At 40.6% G+C, this 20,597-nt stretch overlaps 1 protein-coding gene across 3 annotated transcripts in view; it reads right to left on the bottom strand.

Annotated features, from left to right (window-relative positions):
* The window catches only part of ACSS3 (acyl-CoA synthetase short-chain family member 3), a 156,975-nt gene that overhangs the window by 71,045 nt on the left and 65,333 nt on the right, over positions 1-20,597 (bottom strand). For all 3 annotated transcript variants that reach the window (XM_003481763.4, XM_021093056.1, XM_021093057.1), the window contains exons 6-7: positions 14,255-14,335; positions 14,078-14,173 (exon numbers count right to left, since the gene is read on the bottom strand). In XM_003481763.4, coding sequence (XP_003481811.2) covers positions 14,078-14,173; positions 14,255-14,335 — 177 coding nt within the window. The remainder of the gene's footprint in view (positions 1-14,077; positions 14,174-14,254; positions 14,336-20,597) is intronic.

Genomic DNA, 20,597 nt, shown 5'->3' on the forward strand with positions numbered 1-20,597 from the left:
TAGAGTCGAGTAATTACGGAGGTGTGTACAGTAACATTACTAAAAATTACATAGCAGATGCAATAAGCTATTTTGTGTCTAATAAAGGGAAAGACTATAATAAGAAACATAGAACGCCTGTCCTCAGCACCTATCACCACCAGTGGCTTCAGAAAACTGGAGCGAAGCTGGTAAGCCTCTTTCATTAAGCAATGAAAATGACTCAATGGCTTATTGATTTGATTGAACATTCTTCTCTCCTGCCCTTCTGCATATCACTGGCTCATGGGCACACGGAGACCTGCAGGCACACACAGGCAATACACCTCCTTTAAAAATGCTGTTTAAAAGTAACCAGTAACACAGAGTGAGCTGAGCTGCTGGGCAAAAGATGACAATGATTCCAGGACTTGCACGTTTAGTAGGGGGCAGTAACTCCAAACCTATTCAATTTTAAAATAGGAAGATTCTAATATGATAGGGTTTTTAACAAACAACAGACACACCCAAAGCAGTAAAGCAGCTACAAGATAACAATAACTTGAAATCTCTTTAAAACTCAATCCATGTCTTTACCATTTGTTTTGATTCCCTTTCTCTAAACTAAAGAGATTTGGTTGGTTGCTGCCTAGAAAACAAAGGCAGAAAGCAATCTTTAAATAGCGAAGCAGAGGTTATGACCTTTCAGCTATTATAAATCATGAATTTTTAACATGAGAGATACACAAGCTATCGACAGCTAATATTTAGATTGCAGTCAGTGATGGTACAAAGCACAGAGAACATTACAGCTCTCTTTTGCTGTTTTTACCAAATACCGTAAAAACAACGTGCACTTCTAACTGGGTACCACTCAATGCTTCAATGCATTACTATTAATGGACTACAAATGTTAAATTCAGAGTTAGGACACCAGGTCATGTCTCAATTTCTCACATAATTTCCACTGAGATAAAGTCTTCACCACAGAAAGCAAGGAAACGCAGCAACTTAAAAAAGATACACTTAACTTTTAGAGTTAAATCATTGAGAAAAAAAGACTGGCTTTATTATGAACCCTATGATTTTAGTTTATTCAAGGCTTAGGGTCAAGGGCATCTGTCATTTTTCTAATTGTGACCTAAAATTTTGAGTCAACTGGAATTTTTGCTTCTTTTTGTGGCAGGATTCAGAATACATTTAGCCTCTTTTTGAACACTACTTCTGAGAGTGTCACCAAAGCGGGTTTCTACTGCAGTTCTAAGGTGAAGGCAGCAAAATCCCTTAGAGACTAGTCCTGAATCTCATTTCAGCAGACAGGTGCAGTGTCGGCTTATTTACTTTGGAAGAGTGATGACACTGGCATTAGAGCATGTGTTGAGCTCCCTCTAAATGCCAGGCGCCTGTATCAAGGGATGCAACATCTGAACTTGAGACTTGTTAAAATATAAGCAACTCTCCAGGGTGTATCATTTGGAGGAAAAAGCAAAATGTAGAAGAGTGTGCATACCCTTTGTACAATGCTGTTTGTATAGGAAAAAAGACACTGCTTATGCATGAATAAGTCATCGTACCCAAGAGACTGATTGCTTTCAAGTGAAAGAAATTGGACAGCTGGGAACAGGGGACAGTGAAATTTGCACTTTTTACCCTTTGGTGAGTTTTGAAATAGGCACTGAGTGCCTAAGCGCTTTTTACAAAGGGGCTTTTTCTTCCCTAACGTTCTTCTCTTGATAACTTACATTATCTGGTATCAATTTTGAAAACAGTACTGCGGGCTTAAAGTCAGGTGGAATAACTGCCCTATTAAGAACCTCAGCCCGGTCTTACGGGTCTCGCCATCATCCTGCTTTCTTTCCTTCATCTTGTCCCTGTCACCACCTCATTGTACTCTAAACCAGTGACTGTCAACCCTAAATGTTCACTAGGAGTCTGGAATGCTTTAGAAAGTACCAGTGCCAATGCCTGGCCTCCACTCCCCTGAGGGTCGGATCTAACCAGCCTCATGGCGGGGCTGGGCATTGCTATGCTTCATATGGCCCCAGAGTAACTCTGACCCATAGCCAATGTCTAGACCTTAGAGAGTAAGCAGTACTCAGAGTGAAGCTATTTTCTAATATCCACCTGCCTGGTTACCTTGGTGGAAAAGCCTAGAATTTAACACTAAACTCTGAGGCTTTTTTCTATATGTTATAAATAAATGCGGCACTCCAAGTTCTGGTAAAAAGAATATACTGATTACCGAAAGCTGATTACAGGAGCCCATTTACTGAGAAAACAACTAGGAAGAAATGCCTCATTGCTCCAGATTCTTTATGCCTTGATCTACACACTAGTCTCCAGACTGGAGATATCTATCTACCTATCTATCTATACATACATACCTTGATTTGTAAGAACTAGCACCTTGAGTACAACTGCCTTCTCTCCAAAGATGGAAGAATTAGCCCCAGCCCAGCAGCCCTTTCTCTGCAGACCAGAGGCCTCTGAAAATTAAGTTTTAGTTTGAATTTTTTTCTCTGGGAGTTCTGGCTGTGGCACAGTGGGTAACGAGTCTGACTGCAGTGGCTTGGGTCACTGCAGAGGCATGGGTTCAAGCCCCAGCTGGGCGCAGTTGGTTAAAAGGATCCAGCGTTGTCACAGCTGCATTTTGGACTCAATCCCTGGCCCAGAATTGCCATATGCCACAGGTGCAGCCATTAAAAAAAAAAAAAAAATGTTTAAGAAATTTTACTGTGATTGTATCCCTGCTTAAAAGGATTATATCTTTGTCTTTTACATTACCGGTTACTGACTGGACTTTCAGGGCAGGGCTTCATAAATATTCCAAATTTTTAAATGTGTGTATGTCTATTTTCCTAGGAAGGGAAGTCAATTGTTTTTATCAGATGCGGAAGTCCCTTTCATAACCAGAAGGTTTCTACATATATACCTAGGTTTCCAGGTAAAATCTCTTCAAAGAGTTCCTGTTTTCTCTGAGAAAGAACTTGAATGAAACGAGAGGGCAGGTGGACAGGTCACATCCTAACATCTCATTTTCTCCTCCGCGGGCTTAAGTCTCCCTAAAAGTGGCTGCCTTTTAATCCACTTCGACCCAAGGGCTACAAAGAGTTTCAAAAACCAAACTTGGTGGCCGGAGAGCCCCAACCAACCTGGCTTCTTCCCTCTTCTATTATAAGAATTTGCCCTTTTTCTAAGTCCAAACTAGTCACGCACCAGCAATCTCACAGGGCTCAAACTGAGGCTGTCTACACACTTGTCGTTTTGACAATCCCTTTGCTCCCTCCTGCGGTAGATGCCATAGAGCTGCGATTCCTCGGGCTTGAGTCCCTTCCTCTCTTCAGCTCAGAAAGACAGGCCCTAGCCTCCGGCCTGAAAAAGGAAGCCTTCTCCCAGGTTATAGTAAGGTGTGTCTGTTCGTCTCTAACTCCATCGAGACCTGTGCCTTCTGTGCAATGTTCAGCTACGTGATGAGTAAGTGCAACGTAGGCACTGCAGTTGGAAACACTGTACCACATCCTTGAAATGCGCTGAAGGAGTATGACTTAAACATTCCCACGGAAAAAAGGTTAACATGTGAGGTGACGCACGTGCTGATTAACATGGGAGGCACCCTTTCATAATGTACATACGTATCAAGTGAGGTTCACTTCAAACATCAATTTTTTTCATCAATTACACCTCAACAGAGTTGAAAAAAACTTCAAAACAGACCTATCACGTTTGGTTTGGTTCTTCCCCTGCCTCCTCCCAGCTCTGAGAGCCGACCCTATTGGGACCTGGGATGATCCGAGCCCAGTGAACAAACCATTGCTTCCAACGAGGTCATAGAAGTGCCAGAAAGATGCTTCCCTCCAAAGGTATTCCTGCCAAGTAGATGAAGCAGAGCACTGGAACTGCTAATTCTGCAGACCCAGGGCTGAGCCAATGAGGGGCTCTGACGTATTTACCGTATTTACCGTTCTCAGCAGCCAGAAAGAGCGTTTATCACTAGGAGAGCTGGAAGGACAAGGCCTCTAGCAGGACGCGTTCACCTCTGCATTCCCACACACCCTTGAGCAGTCACCTGTTATCCCGTCCTAGGGGGACATGTCCAGGTTTCCTTCCATCCCAGTGAGCAGTGAGACTGCGGCAAACAGAGACAGCAAAGGGCTTCTCGCTTTACTATTAGCAGACGTCTGCCCAGACAGTGCGGCCATTCCACAAGGTATATTACAGTTCAGCCTGAGGCTGTACAAAGTCTGCCTCCTCCATATCATCCAATAATTTAACAAATACAACCATCAAACATGCTCACACTGCCCCATGTTCAAAAACAAAATGCACATACAAACCTTCCTGTAAGCCCTCTCTCATAAGGGTGACTAACCCCACTCCCATCGCCAAAGCTCTCTGGAGCTTTTGTCCTTCCAGCCTTCTCGCTCGCACTCAGCTCTGCTGATCCCCCAACTTCTGGGAAACGAACCCCCTACTGGTCTTCAAGACGCTGCTTTTCTGCTCCTTCCACCGCCTCTCTCGTTTCTCACCCTGTTTATATTGCCTTCCTTTCTCAACCTTAACCGTTCTGCCTGTCTTGATCACTCTAGGGACAAATTAATTCTTCTACGTCTCTAGCTCTGAAAGTTTCTAAGCTTCAAACCTGACTTCCCGATATTATACCTTAAAACTCAACATTACCCAAACTAAAAGTACGGTTTCCTCCCCCACAATAGCTTTTGCACCTACTGTAGTAACTCGGTTGATAATTGCCATTATTTCAGTTGTCCTGGCTGAAGACATCAAATTTCCAACTTCCTTTTTTCACCTCCTCTGTCATACAAAATCCACCTGACACCTTACATCCTGCCTTCTCCTTAATGTTCAGATCACTGATACCCTGGTTCTAGCCATTTAGTTTGTGAGAACCTCAACAGTTTCTCAACTGTTTGTGTCAAAATTATGAGGAGAGAACACTGCCTTTGGAGCCAGAACACCTTGTTTCAAATCCTTGCTCCATCACTTGGGTGCCACTGGGAAAGTTATTCAATGACACTATGTTTCTACAGCTGTAAATAAGGATACAAAGTATTTACCCCACGGGTTTATGGAGAGAATTAATTACAACCTTACACATAAACAGCTTAAGAGAGTTCCTATCACTCAACACTCAATTCATGGTAGCTTTTATTATTACTTGTACTGTCTGATCCACAAAGCTTTTCCCGTCTACTCTGGTCCTAAACTTCCCTTAAGGGACTGGTAGACAGTTTTGAGCCAGAGTGGAATCCAAACTCTGTCATTTACAAGCTATGTGACCTAAGGCAACTTAATTCATTTCTTTGATCCTCATTTAGTTTCATTATCAGAAAACTGCATCAAAATAGGTGCAAGAATTTAATGCAGAGTATTCACGATTCAATGTAATTCTAGAACTTTTTTCATATTTTCTACACACTATAAGAAATGTCTTGGGTAGGGCCTTCCATTTGTTTGCCTCCTGTCCTTTACATCAATCTTAATTCTCTGACTATATTGTTACTGTTTTCAGTTCAAGGAGTGCATCTGATACTTTCTCGGTTTCCCCATCAACCCTAAGCAAGATGACGAGCTCACAAGAAGCACTGATAAATACTGGTGACGGAGCCATGGCAGTAGCTGCACTTGCTTGCTCTAAAGTAAAACACAGGCACACACAGAGAAAAGTAAACTCTAAAATTAAAATCTGTGGACAACTAGTCATGTGGTAAACCTAAAGGATGCTGGCATCAGCTTTACAATCTTTTCCAACTGAGAAGATAAAATTCTACAGCCTGAATCAGAATAATAACTGAGTCATCATTTTTCTCATTCCATACATACACAAAGGTACACTGCTGTTACGCTAGGTTTAGAAAAAGGAAATAACTTGCCATCTTATGAGGAAAAAGAGAACTAAGGCTCTGATCTGTGCCTACGGAGTGCATTGGTTAGCACCATTGCAGCTACTAGTCTTAAAAGAAGTCACATACTCTGCTTGAAAGAAGCAAAGCTCTGTCCCTGCAAAGGGGATAATCAATAAAGAAAACAGGCGAACATGGGTGAACATGCAAATTTCTTGCAAAGAGAAGAAAACTCTAGGTATGCAAGTGATAATTCCATTGTCAAAAAGAGGCCCAGGAGGGGTGAAGAACTCAGAACATCCGTGTGTGGAAAACACATTACAGGATGTCTTCAGGGAGACGACAGAGCCAGGGCTGCAAAGAGATGCCACGGGCACTGAGGAAGCCCTGGGGATGATTCGCCGGGAGTATTCAGTGCAAAACCAATGCAGAGCAGTTCAAGGAGGCTCAGCTTCTCAGTCTCAAACCTGAGACTTTCACACCGGAAAATGGCTTAACGTTTTGATGCATGTATATAGAGTGACAGGAATGTCTCATATTTGACACAGATCTATAATGCATAGCCCATCATTTTATACATGTTATACATACATAGATGTATAATATTTCTTTGAAGCCTTCACACTAATTTCACATACATTACCTTACTTGACTTTTACACAAATAAAGGAGAGCATGAGCTCATTTCCACACGAATCATGCTGCAGAGAAAGAAAAACAGGGGTATCTAAACCTTTCCTCTTAGGAATTCAGGAAAAGAGCATGCAGTAAGAGATGATCAAGCTGAAGACTCCGAAGTCTTCAAAGACACCCATGCATTTAAAAGCTAGTCATGCTAAAGCCCATCAAAACACAGACGCTGAAGGGTTGTAAGTGTTTGGAGGATGATGAGCCACCGAATGTGCTACATTATTTGCAGATGAAAGACTTTAAGGCCACCCTATTTGCACTCACAGGTTCTACTCTGAAAGGACATGTCCTTGGGGGGAGAGACCACTGGCTTATTTTCCACACGGGCTGCTCCTTCTTCAAAGGTGGGGGAGCAGCCTCCACACATCCCTGCGTGCTGCTGCCTTGGCCTGGTGCTTAGAAGAGAATTAATGGGCTCCAAAGGGAGCCACCTCTCGTGTTCTGATGACTGCTCAGAGTTGTGAGGACAAACCGATTTTGAAAGAAGACGTGCAGAGTATCTGGAACCTCAAGCATTACAATAACTGGATTGCATGAGAATGAATGGTTGGTGTTTATACTGTAAAATTTTATCCTAGGAAAGAATAAATTCATAGTTTTGAATGCTAACAGTAGCTTATAATATCCAGCATTTATTTTACTGTTACACCACGGCAACCATCCTAAGGGCTTTTAATGGATTAACCAATTTAATGCCATGTAAGCAAAGGACATCAAAAGTGATATTTATAGATGAGAAAACCGAAGCCGAGAACCGTTAAGCAACTTGTCTGACACCGAACAATACATGGAAGTTTCAGGAATCACACCATAGGAGTCTTAACTGCTACTCTTCCTCTCAAACACCAATTTTTTCACTATTTTAGAATAAACCCTTTCTTCAGTAAGTGCATTTGGAAGGTCAGGATTCCACTGCACTATGCAAATAAAATGTATACACAAGATACACATTTGTACATGAGCACTCAGGCCAAGGAAAGGAGAAAGGTCCAGGGAGGATTTGCTTGCCCTTCAGAAGAAAGGTTGGGTTGGGCTGTTTAAAAAATGGGGCAAACAGGAAACAGAAGAAAGAGACCAGAAAACATATGAGTACAACCACCAGTTATACACACACACACACACACACACACACACACCCCTCCCCCCCATCTGCCTGCGCACATGTGCCAGGCTGCTAAAATCATTTATACACTAAAGTTCCTATATTAAAGTCTTTGGCAAAACTACTTTATCAAATATATCCCTGTCCACAGCCTGTTGAGAATGGGTCTGTTTTAATCAGCACACCATTAAGAAAATAAATTTCTCAAAGGCACTATTTGCTTTCTTCCTCTCAAAAATAAGGACTAAATTATTCAAAACTGGTTTGCATATTTTAATGGGTCATCTGATTTGGTTTCCAGAATTGCATACATTAAATATGTCCTGGTCGATGAACAAAAATGCAGTGTATCCCTTAAGTTGTTCATGAAGTAATCTGGGAAGAAAGAAAATTAGAATTACTTTTTCCTCTCTTAGGGAAACTTTTTTTTACTTGTAAATAAACGGTTTTTCCTGGTATCTTCATTCAGGCATTATTTAACAAATATCTGTTGAGCACCAAGTCTGTGTCAAGAATGAGGCCATGAGCTGAGACTTGATGGTGAGCAAACACTAACATGATTCCTGCCCTCTCAGCGTTTAGAGCAGAGAGCGGCCAAGAAACCAAAGGAACCTGTAAACTAATGGAAAATGGCAATGGTGACACAAGCCACCTTGGGAAGGAAAAACCCAAGGTGCTTCAGAAAGACTTCAAAGAGTTGACCTTGACAGATCAAGCAGGACTTTCCTGAGCACTTGTCTGTGCTCTCAAGAAGAGGAATATAATTCAGACACCTCAGAGGCAAATTTCTGGAGCACACATGGGCAGAGACTACCTTTGGAACAACAGGAGCATGTTGTACCTAAGAAAGACAGGGATTAATGATTAAGACAGAGTGAACGGCAACACTTTCTCATGTTGAAAAGCCACGTACAACCAAGACTAACAATGTGCTTTCGGCATTTGAAAAAAGAGCCATCATCCAAAGCTGTTATTATGAAAAGATGATGACAGCAGCTGACTGGTGAGGGAGGAGAGCCGACTAAGTTCTAGGTTAGAAAACGGAGTGACCAGGTGCAGGCAAACCTTCAAAGATAGAGAGTGTAGCAACTGCCAAGGGATAAGGGAATCAAGAGCGTTTACGGGGTTTTGTTTTGTTTTGTTGGTTGTTGTTTATTTTAGTGAAAGAAACAAGAAAGTGTTAACAATTTGGTAATTATCAGGAAGTTACAACCAAAGCAGACAACCAGAATTTGCAGGTTTTTATCCTGCAGATAGAGGCTCTCTGTCCTCGAAGGAGGAAAATGAAACCTTATTTAAATACTCATTATAGGAGTTCCCACCGTGGCTCAGTGGAAAGGAATCCGACTAGTATCCACGAGGATGCAGGTTTGATCCCTGGCCTCGCTCAGTGGGTTAAGGCTCTGGGGTTGCCGTGAGCCGTGGTGTAGGTCGCAGACAAGGCCCAGATCCCACGTTGCTGTGGCTGTGGCTATAGGCCAGCAGCTACAGCTCTGATTCAGTCCCTAGCCTGGGAACTTCCATATGCCTCAGGTGCAGCCTTAAAAATTAAAAAATAAAATAAAAAAAAAAAAATATATATATATATATATATATGAAACATTATAAGCAGGTAACACTTACGTACCTCAAAGTTAAACTGAATATCCAGCTTAGTTATAACCATTTTCAAGGTCTTTTTTTTCCCCCCAACCGGTGTAATTAAGATGTGTCTTAAATCCCAGAATATAACTTTTTTATCTTTGCTGAGAAAAAAGGGATTCACTCATAAGATATCATGAACCATTTGCATTCAGTAAAAAGAGAAATGTCTAAGGAACTGGTGATTGTCCTCTAGACAATCTGCGTACATGATGCACTACAAACTCCTAATCCTTCAGAACATCGATTTTTGTTCAAATGTGTCATTAAGGAAAAATATCACCACAGACACCAATTCACTGTCTACTTCATAATACAGCTTTGAAATGTTATAATTCATTGGGAATGAAAATAAAACTGATCAACTAAACTGTATATGATTTTATTTCTCTTTAGAAAAGGTAATCCTATGAGAAGTATATGAACAATTTGCTAAATAATTCTGTTCACTATATAAAGAATGTACTTTTTAATTATTCAACGGGAGATTTTAGTTTCCTAAATAAAAAAATTCTAATAACACTAAAATAAAATAATACTGTATGGTAACTTGGTAAGTCAACTAAAATTGGGACACAAGAAGGACAATTATTTTGTGGAGGTTAATAAAGATTTTTTCACTTGCTGACCTCGTGGTCAGGACTCTTTCATATTTTAGTTTTGTTTTAATTAATCAATCAAACAAGCAAGTTTTTCCCCTGCATTGTGCATGTTCAGGTTGTCAACTAATCCTCTTAGAAATGGTTCATTTACATAAAAATCATTTACCCACTTTCTGGAAGGCACTGTGCTGGGTCCTGAGGGTACGGAAATAACAAACATGCCCTGGCTTCAGAGTTTACAGCATCACAGCCCTGACCTGACAACATCAAAGAGCTCTAGATGGTATAATGAAGTAAAAAGAGCTCCAATCAGCTGGGAAGGTGAAGAAAATACTAGGAGACAAAATTTAAGTTGGTCCCTTAAGAAAAAAAAAAAAAAAAAACCCACTTTGCTACCTGATCAGAACAACAATGGAATTTGAGCACAGGACATAACTGAAGCAGCAGCAGCTATCTTCATGTAAGTGCCCATCCGACTGGAGTGTTTGTTGGGTAGGAAGCTGAAGCAGAGGCCAGGAGTAAGAGACAAGACTTTAGAGGCAGAAAAAGGGCCGATGAGTCTGGGTCATTTGTATCGTGGAAATGAGTCTGAATTACGTTCTTTGAGAGAAGTTCTTTAAAGCCTTCTTGTGTTCCTTTTTAATTAAAATTTGGTACGACCTAACTGTAGATTCACAGGGAATTGTAAGAAATGAGACAGATTATCCAGGAATCATAAGCAGAATGAGAAAAGCAGGCTAAGAACAAGACGCTACTAATCCCCAGTGTTGAGAACCAAAAAGAAAGGGACCAAGAAAGGAAGAAGGAAGACAAGCTGCCAGGGAGGGAGGAGAACAGAAGCCGCCCATGGGCGCTGGGGAGGGCTGAGCGCGGCCCGTCCTGTGCTGAGGCTGGTTTTTGAGGCGCTCCCACTTCCCTGGGCACGATTTCAGGACCGTGGGCTCAGCTCCCTGCCAGACACACGCTCGGGAAGCAGTGGAGCCACAGAGAGGGGAACCGAGCACAGCCCGAGACGGTGAGGAACGTTCCCCACGATGCTTTCACCTCCCGTCTGCAAGGACAGGTGGCAGGAAGCAGACAAGGAAGGACAGAGGGGAAGGCATGCCAGGCAAGAGACACCGCTGAACAAGAGCCAAAGGACAGGGAAGGCCAGAGCAGCATTTTCTTCAAGGAACCCTCGGCAGGGCGGATGCCACTGAAAGAGACACGCAAAGACTCCACCTGAAGGAGGCCCTCTGACTCTGGCACTTACGACGTCCCTGCTGCCTCGATACAGCAGCTTTACGAAGCGATGTGGAGAGAAACTGGCCTTCGGTGGAACGAAGAGCAATGGGAAGAACATAGCGATCAGACAGTATGGGAAGGGCATTCTTCTTTTCAAGGAGTTTAGTGGATAAGAAAATACAGATGGCATAGCTAGGAATGTGCAAAAGTCTGGAAGGTTCCGTCTTGTGATTAGAGAGACTTGAGAATGCTTACAACCTGTACGAAAGAAACCAGAGTACAACAGTTAAAAGGCGAAAAACAAAAATCTTCTGTGCACTAAATGTGCATCAAGCATTCATGTTGTTCTTGAGCACATCATCCCCGGATAAAGGAGAACAACGGAGCCACTTTCGTGGTGTTAAAATCATCTTTGCTTTGTTGTCTTTTTTAGGGCGGCACCTGCGGCACATGCACGTTCCCAGGCCAGGGGTCAAATCAGAGCTGTAGCTGCCAGTCTACATCATGGCTATAGAGCAACTCGGGATCAGAGCCACGCCTGTGACCCACACAGAGCTCACAGCAACACTAGAGCCTCAACCCACTGAGCGAGGCCAGGCATCAAACCTGGGTCCTCATGGATGCTAGTCAGATTCATTTCCACTGAGCCACCATGGGAACAACTAAAATCATCTTTTAAATAAACTTAAGAAATAATAAAAGGCCAAAGGGATATACATAAAACTTATATACACTTCAGTTCTAAAGGCAGATTGATACTCATCAGTGTAATAGCACCTGGGGCTTTGTCACATTATGTCAGCAACATCACAACTCAGTATAAAAATTCAGCGCTGAGGCTTATTTTGTTTACCTCAAGGGGAATTTTTTTTTCCCTACAGCTGCACCCATGGCACATGGAAATTCTTGGACCAGGGACTGAATCTGAGCGGAAGCTGCAACCTACATCACAGCTGAGGCAACACCAGATCCTTCGACCTACTGTGCCAGGGCAGGGATCAAACCAGCATCTCTGTAGTGAGCTGAGTCACTGCAATCGGATTCTTAACCCACTGTACGACAGCAGGAACTCAGGGAATTATTATTTTAATAAAAACACTTATTCTATTGCAAAGACTTTGATATGAAACAAACCTGTCAAGATTATTTTATGTTCTAATTATTACAAACACCACAATGCATGTTAAGTCTACAAAGGACAAAGGCATAGTGTAAAAAAAAATGCGGAGTACTGCATGATGGTTTAATACTTGTTCCAAAAACTACCTTATCATCTCTGAGTATGCAGGGACAGAAAACCAGCCTGCTAAAAATGAAGGGACACTAATGTCTTTAAATGGTGACTGGAACTAGGAAACTTCCACAAAGATTCAAAAATAGTCCTGTTTTCAGAATCACTGAGTTGCAGATATTTAAGATGGTAAAGAATTGTGAAATTATATACTAGCCACACTCCACATATAAAATTCCTGTCTTCAGAATCCTTGCTTGATATCAAGAGACTTTAAGTGAAAGAGTCTTTTATTCGAGAAGCTGTCTATTCTTTTTTTTAACTTTATTTTTTATTATTTTTTATTGTTATTTCGCCAACACAATTTTTGTTTCCACTGTACAGCATGGGGACCCAGTTACACATGCATGTATACACTCTTTTTTCTCACATTATCAGGCTCCATCATGAGTAACTAGACACAGTTCCCAGTGCTACACAGCAGGATCTCATTGCTCATCCATTCCAAAAGCAATAGTTTGCATCCATTAACCCCAAGCTCCCCATCCACCCCACCTCTCGCCCTCCCCAGGGAAGCTGCCTATTCTACTAATGGACAGTTAAATTTTCCCTGATTATTCCAAAATGTAAGTCTCTGGATTCTGCATTATTACACTGCTCCCTTTATATGTGGCAACTCCTTAAATATCAAAAGATATTTATCAAAATATATTTCACACACTAAATATATTATTTAGACTAACCTTGCACAATTCCTTCATCTCTTTGTGTGACATTTTCATCCTCCTCCCTTTCATCCAGATTCTTTCTAATAAATTAATGTTTTTTGTCCTCCTTATTAAACAGAACACAAATTTCCAAATGTGAAAAAATAAAATGAGATCATACTATTTCATACGGTGAGTAATTTTTTAAGGTAATCCTACCAACCATTCATGTTTGAACTATGGACAATAATAATACACAGGGATTCAACCACATAAACTGCAACCACCTCAAGTGCCCTTTACTTCATTTCTGCAGTTATTTTTAACATAAATGTAAGACTGTAAAGATTTACATAGTTTCTCAACTTGCATTGTCTTGCCCCAAAAGTCCAAGATTATTTTGTGTGATTTAACAAACTACTGTCTTGTTGCCCCTCTCAAAGTCTGATATCCTATAAATCTGAAAGGTATGTGTTTTAAGCATTCTTCCAAGGCATTTGCTAAAATTAAATAGAATAGGCATAAGAGTAGAATTTTCTAATACATACACACAAAATATTATTGCTGGGCAACATTAATCCATGCAACAGAATCTTAAGGGAGTTATTTATTCAGCTATGAATCTCATCACTCTGATTCTCTCTTTTTATAGATATAACAATTATCAGAAACTACCAAAAATACCTAAAAATCAAGAAACCATATATTTGAAATCCATTAATCCTGTAAGAACACAAAAGGATGATTCTCTGTTGTTGGTCTTATCATGACTGTTTTCTAAGATTCTAAATCAGTTTCAGTCCAATAACATTTTCTGGAAAGGGACAGACATCAAGCTTATTAGTGGGTGCTTTTCAGAATATAATCTGATGGCTCTGTTCAATATAATTCAAATAGTTGTTTATTTTTTCTCTCTCTTCTCTTATGAAATCGTATTTTTAATCGGAAGAACATATTAAAATGTCCCCTGCCCTCATCCAAATTTTTCCGATCCTACTTAAGAAGGCTTTTCAAAAACTTTCGGTAAAACAAATATTATGTATATGTGGTATTAATTGTATTACCTCATATAAAACCGTTGTGTTCCCATGTATAAGAGGTCCATAACAGATATAGGAATGTCCGACAACCCAGCCTAAGTCAGAAGCTGCCCACCACACCTAGAGGATGAAAAAAAATAATAAAATGCATAATCCCAGTCAGAGAGCTGTCAGGTAATGTGAATTTAAGACCACGCTCACCTCTCCAGGTTTAAGCCCATAGATAGAAGACATTGTCCAGTTGAGCATCACAGCATAGCCCCCAGTGGGCCGCACCACACCCTAAAGGGGGGAAAGGCGAAGTTACTATCCATAAACAACGTGTTGGAAGATCCTCTGCTGAGAGTTCCCACTGTGGCTCAGTGGTTAACGAACCTGAGTAGGATCCATGAGGATGTGGGTTCGATCCCTAGGCTCAGTCAGTGGGTTGGGGATAGAGCGCTGCCGTGCGCTGTGGTGTAGGTCACAGACACACCTCGGGTCTGGCACCGCCATGGCTGTGGTGTAGGCCGGCAGCTGCAGCTCCAATTAGACCTCTAGCCTGGGAACCTCCATAGGCCATGAGTGCAGCCCTAAAAAGACCAAAAAAAAAAAAGACATTCTCTTGTTTTCATAGTATCCGCTTAAGAAAAGTTCCTATTTAGAGTATTTCATATTGCATAGGCTATAAATTACTTTGGCTTTCAGATAATTTTATCTGAAGCATTATTTCTTTGGATCCTCCAGTCATAAACACAGAATAATTTGTCCATATCACTCTATTTACAGGATCGACCTTCTAAAGAAAGACCTTCTAAAGAAAACTTGCTGGACCTTCTAAAGGAAACTTGATTTCAGAGACACACATGCAATAGACAATCCTTCCAGTGGTAACAAATTATCAACATCACATTTTGCCAGAACATCTATCAACGTTACATATATTTCTCGAACAAAATGAAAACTCTCAAAATTAAGTGCACAGAAAGATCAAAGGTAGCTGTGTGCCTAAGATACAGACTACCATAAGGATGCTTACTCCTTAATATTATTAAATAATAATAGGATTCTTAAGGAAACCAGTCATATTTTAACTGGATTCTAATCACGATACTCCCCTGGGGGGGGTCATGCTACCCCAGTATCAGAGCTGAGCAACTCCTGTCTACAGCCGTACCACCCTGACTGCACCCCATCTTGTCTCAGCACCTCTTTCGTGATGAACCCTGGAACTCTGAAGAACCAATCCTGAGGAGGTGGATTTAAGGCTGCCAGAGTTTCTTTACACTGCATTTGGGGCAAAAGCAGGGATTCTTATACCACTGCACACAGCTTCCGGGAATCAGTTTCTAGCAGCTACCCTTGCCAGGGAACACACGCAATGCTAACACAAGACTAGTATTTGAAACTGAGCATAAGAGTCATCGTAAAAAAGAACTGATGGTAAATTTAATAATTAATTTAATTCACTGCTTCACTATAAAAGTCAATCACCACTGGCTCAAAAAGACAATGATATAAATATTCAGAGGTAGACCGTGAATGCTTGTTAGGAAATATGTTACATTTCACTCAGGTATTTTCAAGCATCTCTTAGTAGAGCAACTATAATTGCTCTGCGAAGAAAATAATTATTTTACCTAAAAGGGCACACGTGGTCCTAATTAATGAATGTGCAACTAGTTGCACCCCTTGGGCACACGTCCGCGACTGTAACACACATATATGAACCAGGAGAATGGAAAAGACACTGACTTTCTCTTTGTCCCTAAAATTGCTGCTCCCCTCAGGTAACACTAATAAAACATAGACATCAAGCTGCGAAATACATTTTATCTACCAGCAGCAACACCTGGTCTCCTGGCAAACACCACACAGCTTTGTTGGCATTTGATAGCTAATTTCTAGGCTGTGTGACATGGTTGGCGTGCAGCTGGCTCTTTTGATCACCTTGGGAGTATTAACAATTCTAAGCCCCTGCCAGGAAATCTCACACAGGCATCCTCCCTTGTAAACGGAGCAGCTCTTTATCCGGTATACGCTGTACTGTCTCACGCGTATTTTGCTAATTCATTTGTCCTATTGAGAAGGTATTTTCCTGTAGTTCAATACCCTGATGAATTCGCTATTAATCAACTGGCTCTTTTCTAAAAAATTTTTACTTAATTGCTAGAGGATAAAATGTCAAGTTTTTTTTTTTTTTTTTTTTTAAATAGACAGTACACTCCATATACTACGGTAGACTGTGGTAATGCTATCCATGGTTTCACCTGATATTTTGGAATTTCTCTCCACTTGCCTGTCCCTGCATTTAGAGGTCATTATTATCAATAATTCTAAATATCATCAGGACTGGGTAAACTTTTAGATTAAATGGTACAGAGGGTAAAATTAATCAAGTGGAAGTGAAAAAAAATGAATAAAAGGCCAAGGAGGACACAACTGGGTAGAAATTCACTTGTGAAACGCAGAAGATAATTTAAAGGCCAGGGTATCAAATTCCTGTTTGCTTCTCACATGTTGCTTTGTCTGTAAAATGGAGAATGCTTAAATCCATCTGACTCCCCCCAAAAATTATTAGCCTTAAAAATGAGATCATGAATGAAAAGGGGTTTAAAATTATACAGGCTAGTTGCTGTGGCTCTGGCGTAGGCCGGTGGCTACAGCTCCGATTTAACCCATAGCCTGGGAACCTCCATATGCCGCGGGAGCGGCCCAAGAAATAGCAACAACAACGACAACAACAACAACAACAAAAAAAAAAAAAAAAAAAATTATACAGGCTAAAACTCAACATCTTATCAACAAAATTACATCCTTAATTCTAGCAATTATGTTTTATCTTCCTTGTGCTAATACCACACAAAAGACAAAAAGTCAAATTTATTACAGGTTCCTGTCAAATAGTCTCACTAAAAACAACCAAAATGGAACTAAAAGAAACACAAAAGCTATGTCTGTTTTTCACTGACCTTTGATATCTACTTACTTTTATGTTTTTAAGAATGAGTATAAAAATCTTTCTCAGCCATCATTTTTCTATTAATCTAGACTTGATATGAATTGGGTCTTGCCTCCAAAATATTCAGATGACAGTTTTCAGTGTTCTAGATATTTGGTTATGAAGTAGAAAAAACTGCTTAATTTCATAACCTCCATGCAGATCTTTTACAAGAAGTTCAAGAGTAAAAAAAATGGAAAGATTAGTTTTAAAAAGTTTCTTTATTATATTATTAATATATGGCTAAAATTATGATGATAAAGCATTTTTGAACTTAAGAAATGCAAAAGATAAATCCTATTCGGCCTCTGAAAACACATAAACCATGCTTGAAAAAAAAAGAAAAAAGAAAAGATCAATATATTCCAGGTCTAGAAAATTAATCAGAAAAAAATGGTTTTTTAAGGTATATGTGAAAGATTACGAGGTAAAAATACTTATTGAACATCAGTGCTTATCCCTAAAACGCAAGCATCTGCATTTTACTCTTGAACCTGTTATTTTATGTCCTTAAATCCTATATACCTTAAAGGTAGAGACATTAGATGACCTAATATATTTTCAGAGAAGTCCTCTAACCTGGCAGTATGCTCTTCTGGCTTTTTGTAGGAGCAGCCATAATACTTAAAAGTCTTCTAGAGAAACTGAAAGATATCCAGGTGGGAATAGTACTCAGTGCCCATGAAAGCAAACATTGTCTCGGAAATAAGAAAGAAAATGTGATGCACACGCTGTAAAGTGTGGCTGTGATGACTGCTGTACATCTATAAATGTAATAAAATTCATTAAGTAATAAAAAAACCACTTTTAATGTATATGGATATTTAAAACATTCAGTCCATACAAGTGAAACGAAAGGCTAATTATTCATCACCCAGGAATGGGAGGCTAGTTTTCGCAGATGGTTCTTTATGATTTCCAGTTTAATGAGCTGCCTTTGAAGACAAGGAAAGCCACGGAATATTATAAATGGGGCCATTCGGGTTAAACAGCAAACATGCCAGTATGAAGTCGATAGTTTGGCCGCCAAACTTTAAGAAAAACACAGTTGGAGGAGCACGAGGTATAGGAAAAGGGGAAGAAAGACTGAGGTGTGTGGTAAGATCAAATGTTTGGGAGTCTTATCTGAAATTTTGAAAATCGATCTATTAAAAGTCAGAATGGCAAATCTCAAAATACACAGGTGAGAAAGTCAAGATAGAGTCGCTGACAAAACATACTTCCTGAGTTGAGCCCCTCAATCACCCAACTCTGTAATGAAGACGCATGTAAACTTGCCTATTAACATACATAAAATCTATATTAACACATAACGTAAATATAAATGTGCACGTGTCTCTGTGTACATGTGGACACACACACCTGTGCTTTGTGTGTATCTGCGTTTCTACTTACTTTGAGTTTGACAAACTAAGAAAAAGCATAACAGGAAGAAAGGGGAAATAAAGTGTTTCTCTAAAGAGAAGAAACCCATCACCAAACGACAAGTGGGAGCCAGTGAGTTGAAGATATAAGGCATACGGGTCTTCTTAAATAAACGTCCAACACATCAGTAACGTTCTTGCTCTCAGAGGACGTCCCCTCTTCCCAGGATAAACCTCCACCCCTTTTCTGGACCTGGTTGACCTACTGTGTCACCAAGTGCTGAGCAACACTGTGGACGTGCCTCCTCTTCTGGACGCTGCCCAAGGCGTGTCTGTGCCTTGCCCCTCGCGCAGCCCCAGGCCCCGCAAACCTCCTCTGAGCACCAACAATGCCCACGGCTGCTGCATCTCCTCCACCACCCTGGGTGCCCTCAGCATGCCTTTGGGTCCTAGGCATGGAATAGGCATTTCATACATTTGTTGATTGATTAAATAAGTAAACATGTGAGTGAATAAGCCCGTGTATGAAAACAGTAAATTTTTAAAATATTCCTCTTGGAGTTCCTGTGGTGGCGCAGTGGTTAACGAATCTGACTGGGAAACATGAGGTTGCGGGTTCGATCCCTGGCCTTGCTCAGTGGGTTAGGGATTTGGCGTTGCCATGAGCTGTGGTGTAGGTCACAGACGCGGCTCGGATCCCACGTTGCTGTGGCTGTGGTTAGGCCAGTGGCTACAGCTCCCATTAGACCCCTAGCCTGGGAACCTCCATATGCCGCGGGAGCAGCCCTAGAAAAGGCAAAAAGACAAAAAATAAAATAAAATATTCCTCTTTGTTCAAGAGAAACCCTTGAAATGCAGAAGTGACTGTATCATATTAGTAGGAATGGAATGAGTCCATTTCGGGTATTTCATCAAACATAGAATCTCTTGCTGCAGGCTTTCCATTGACTCCGAAGCTGCCTCTGTGTAGGATACTTGAGCTGCAGTATAATTTTTTATTGATCTGAACAACTGTGGGATAAGGGGCAAAGGTGCAGCAAGGTCAGCATTTTAACAGCAAAAATTGTGCCAGAGATTTAAAAAAAAAGTCCTCAGGTTTTTGTTCTTGTTTTTTTTCACTTCTGTAATTTTTTCTAGGGTATGGAATATGAATACGTCACCTGACATGTAGGAATAAAAGTTCATGTAAGTTATATAAACTCGCATGAGGACAAAAGGCCTGTATCTACCACCTCTTGTCATGCCTTCCTTTCCAATTCTTTGCTTTGGGTTTTTTTTTTTTTTTTCCCGTGAATGATAGCAAATTGGAAGAAGATAAATACGACCAACACTCCATCTCCCACACCCAAAAGAGCACCCTATCCAGATGAGGGATTCTTCTGTTGTGTAGGTCACTGAAGTTCTTGAAAACAAGCACTCAAACCAAACAGGGTATGAGCCCACAAGACAGAAATATACGCAAAGCAGCTCAGACGTGGTGGCTGGAATATTTGCAGCAGTGAACAGATTAACCTGTCACATAGAAATCTGACAAATCCAGAGCTGGCAGATGCAGAGATGCAAATATGCCCTAAATATATCTCCAAATTCTAACCAGAGAACAGACTGCATTGTGTGTCTTATATGTACCTTTGGGAAATAAGCATTTTTAACCACAATATTTGCATAAGTTCACGATATTATTTTTCCTCCTGAAGATCAAAGATCAAGTAAACAAACTATACGATGACAAGAAATTTGTATTTAAATGCTTTGGAAATGCAGGTGTGCTCATCTGTCTTGTACTTCTACTCTGGGATTCCCAGAGTTAAAATTTGAACCATATTAATCCTGATTATACCGACCAAAAATGACATGAGAATATCATGAATAAAGAGGCCTCTGGGAGCTAATGGGAAAAGGAGGAGGTTATTTAACAAATATTCTGAGGCTCCACCATGACGCAATTGTAAGGTTAGTGCCAGCGTGGATTCAGAGACATATGAAATATATTCTAAGACCTCAGAGAACATGCAATGTAATGAAGAGAAGTAAATAAAAAATAACAAACATAAAGGTAGAACAAAATGAGGGACATAAAGATTTGCTGGCAATGTGTAATTTCAATGCAATTAAAGTTCTAAAGTCCACTGGAGGACGAAGGGAGATATTGCTGAAAGACCTTGAGAAATGACTACTTGTCATGCCATTTGGCACATCC

The sequence above is a fragment of the Sus scrofa genome, chromosome 5 (assembly GCF_000003025.6).
Source record: "Sus scrofa isolate TJ Tabasco breed Duroc chromosome 5, Sscrofa11.1, whole genome shotgun sequence".
Lineage (NCBI taxonomy): Eukaryota > Metazoa > Chordata > Mammalia > Artiodactyla > Suidae > Sus > Sus scrofa.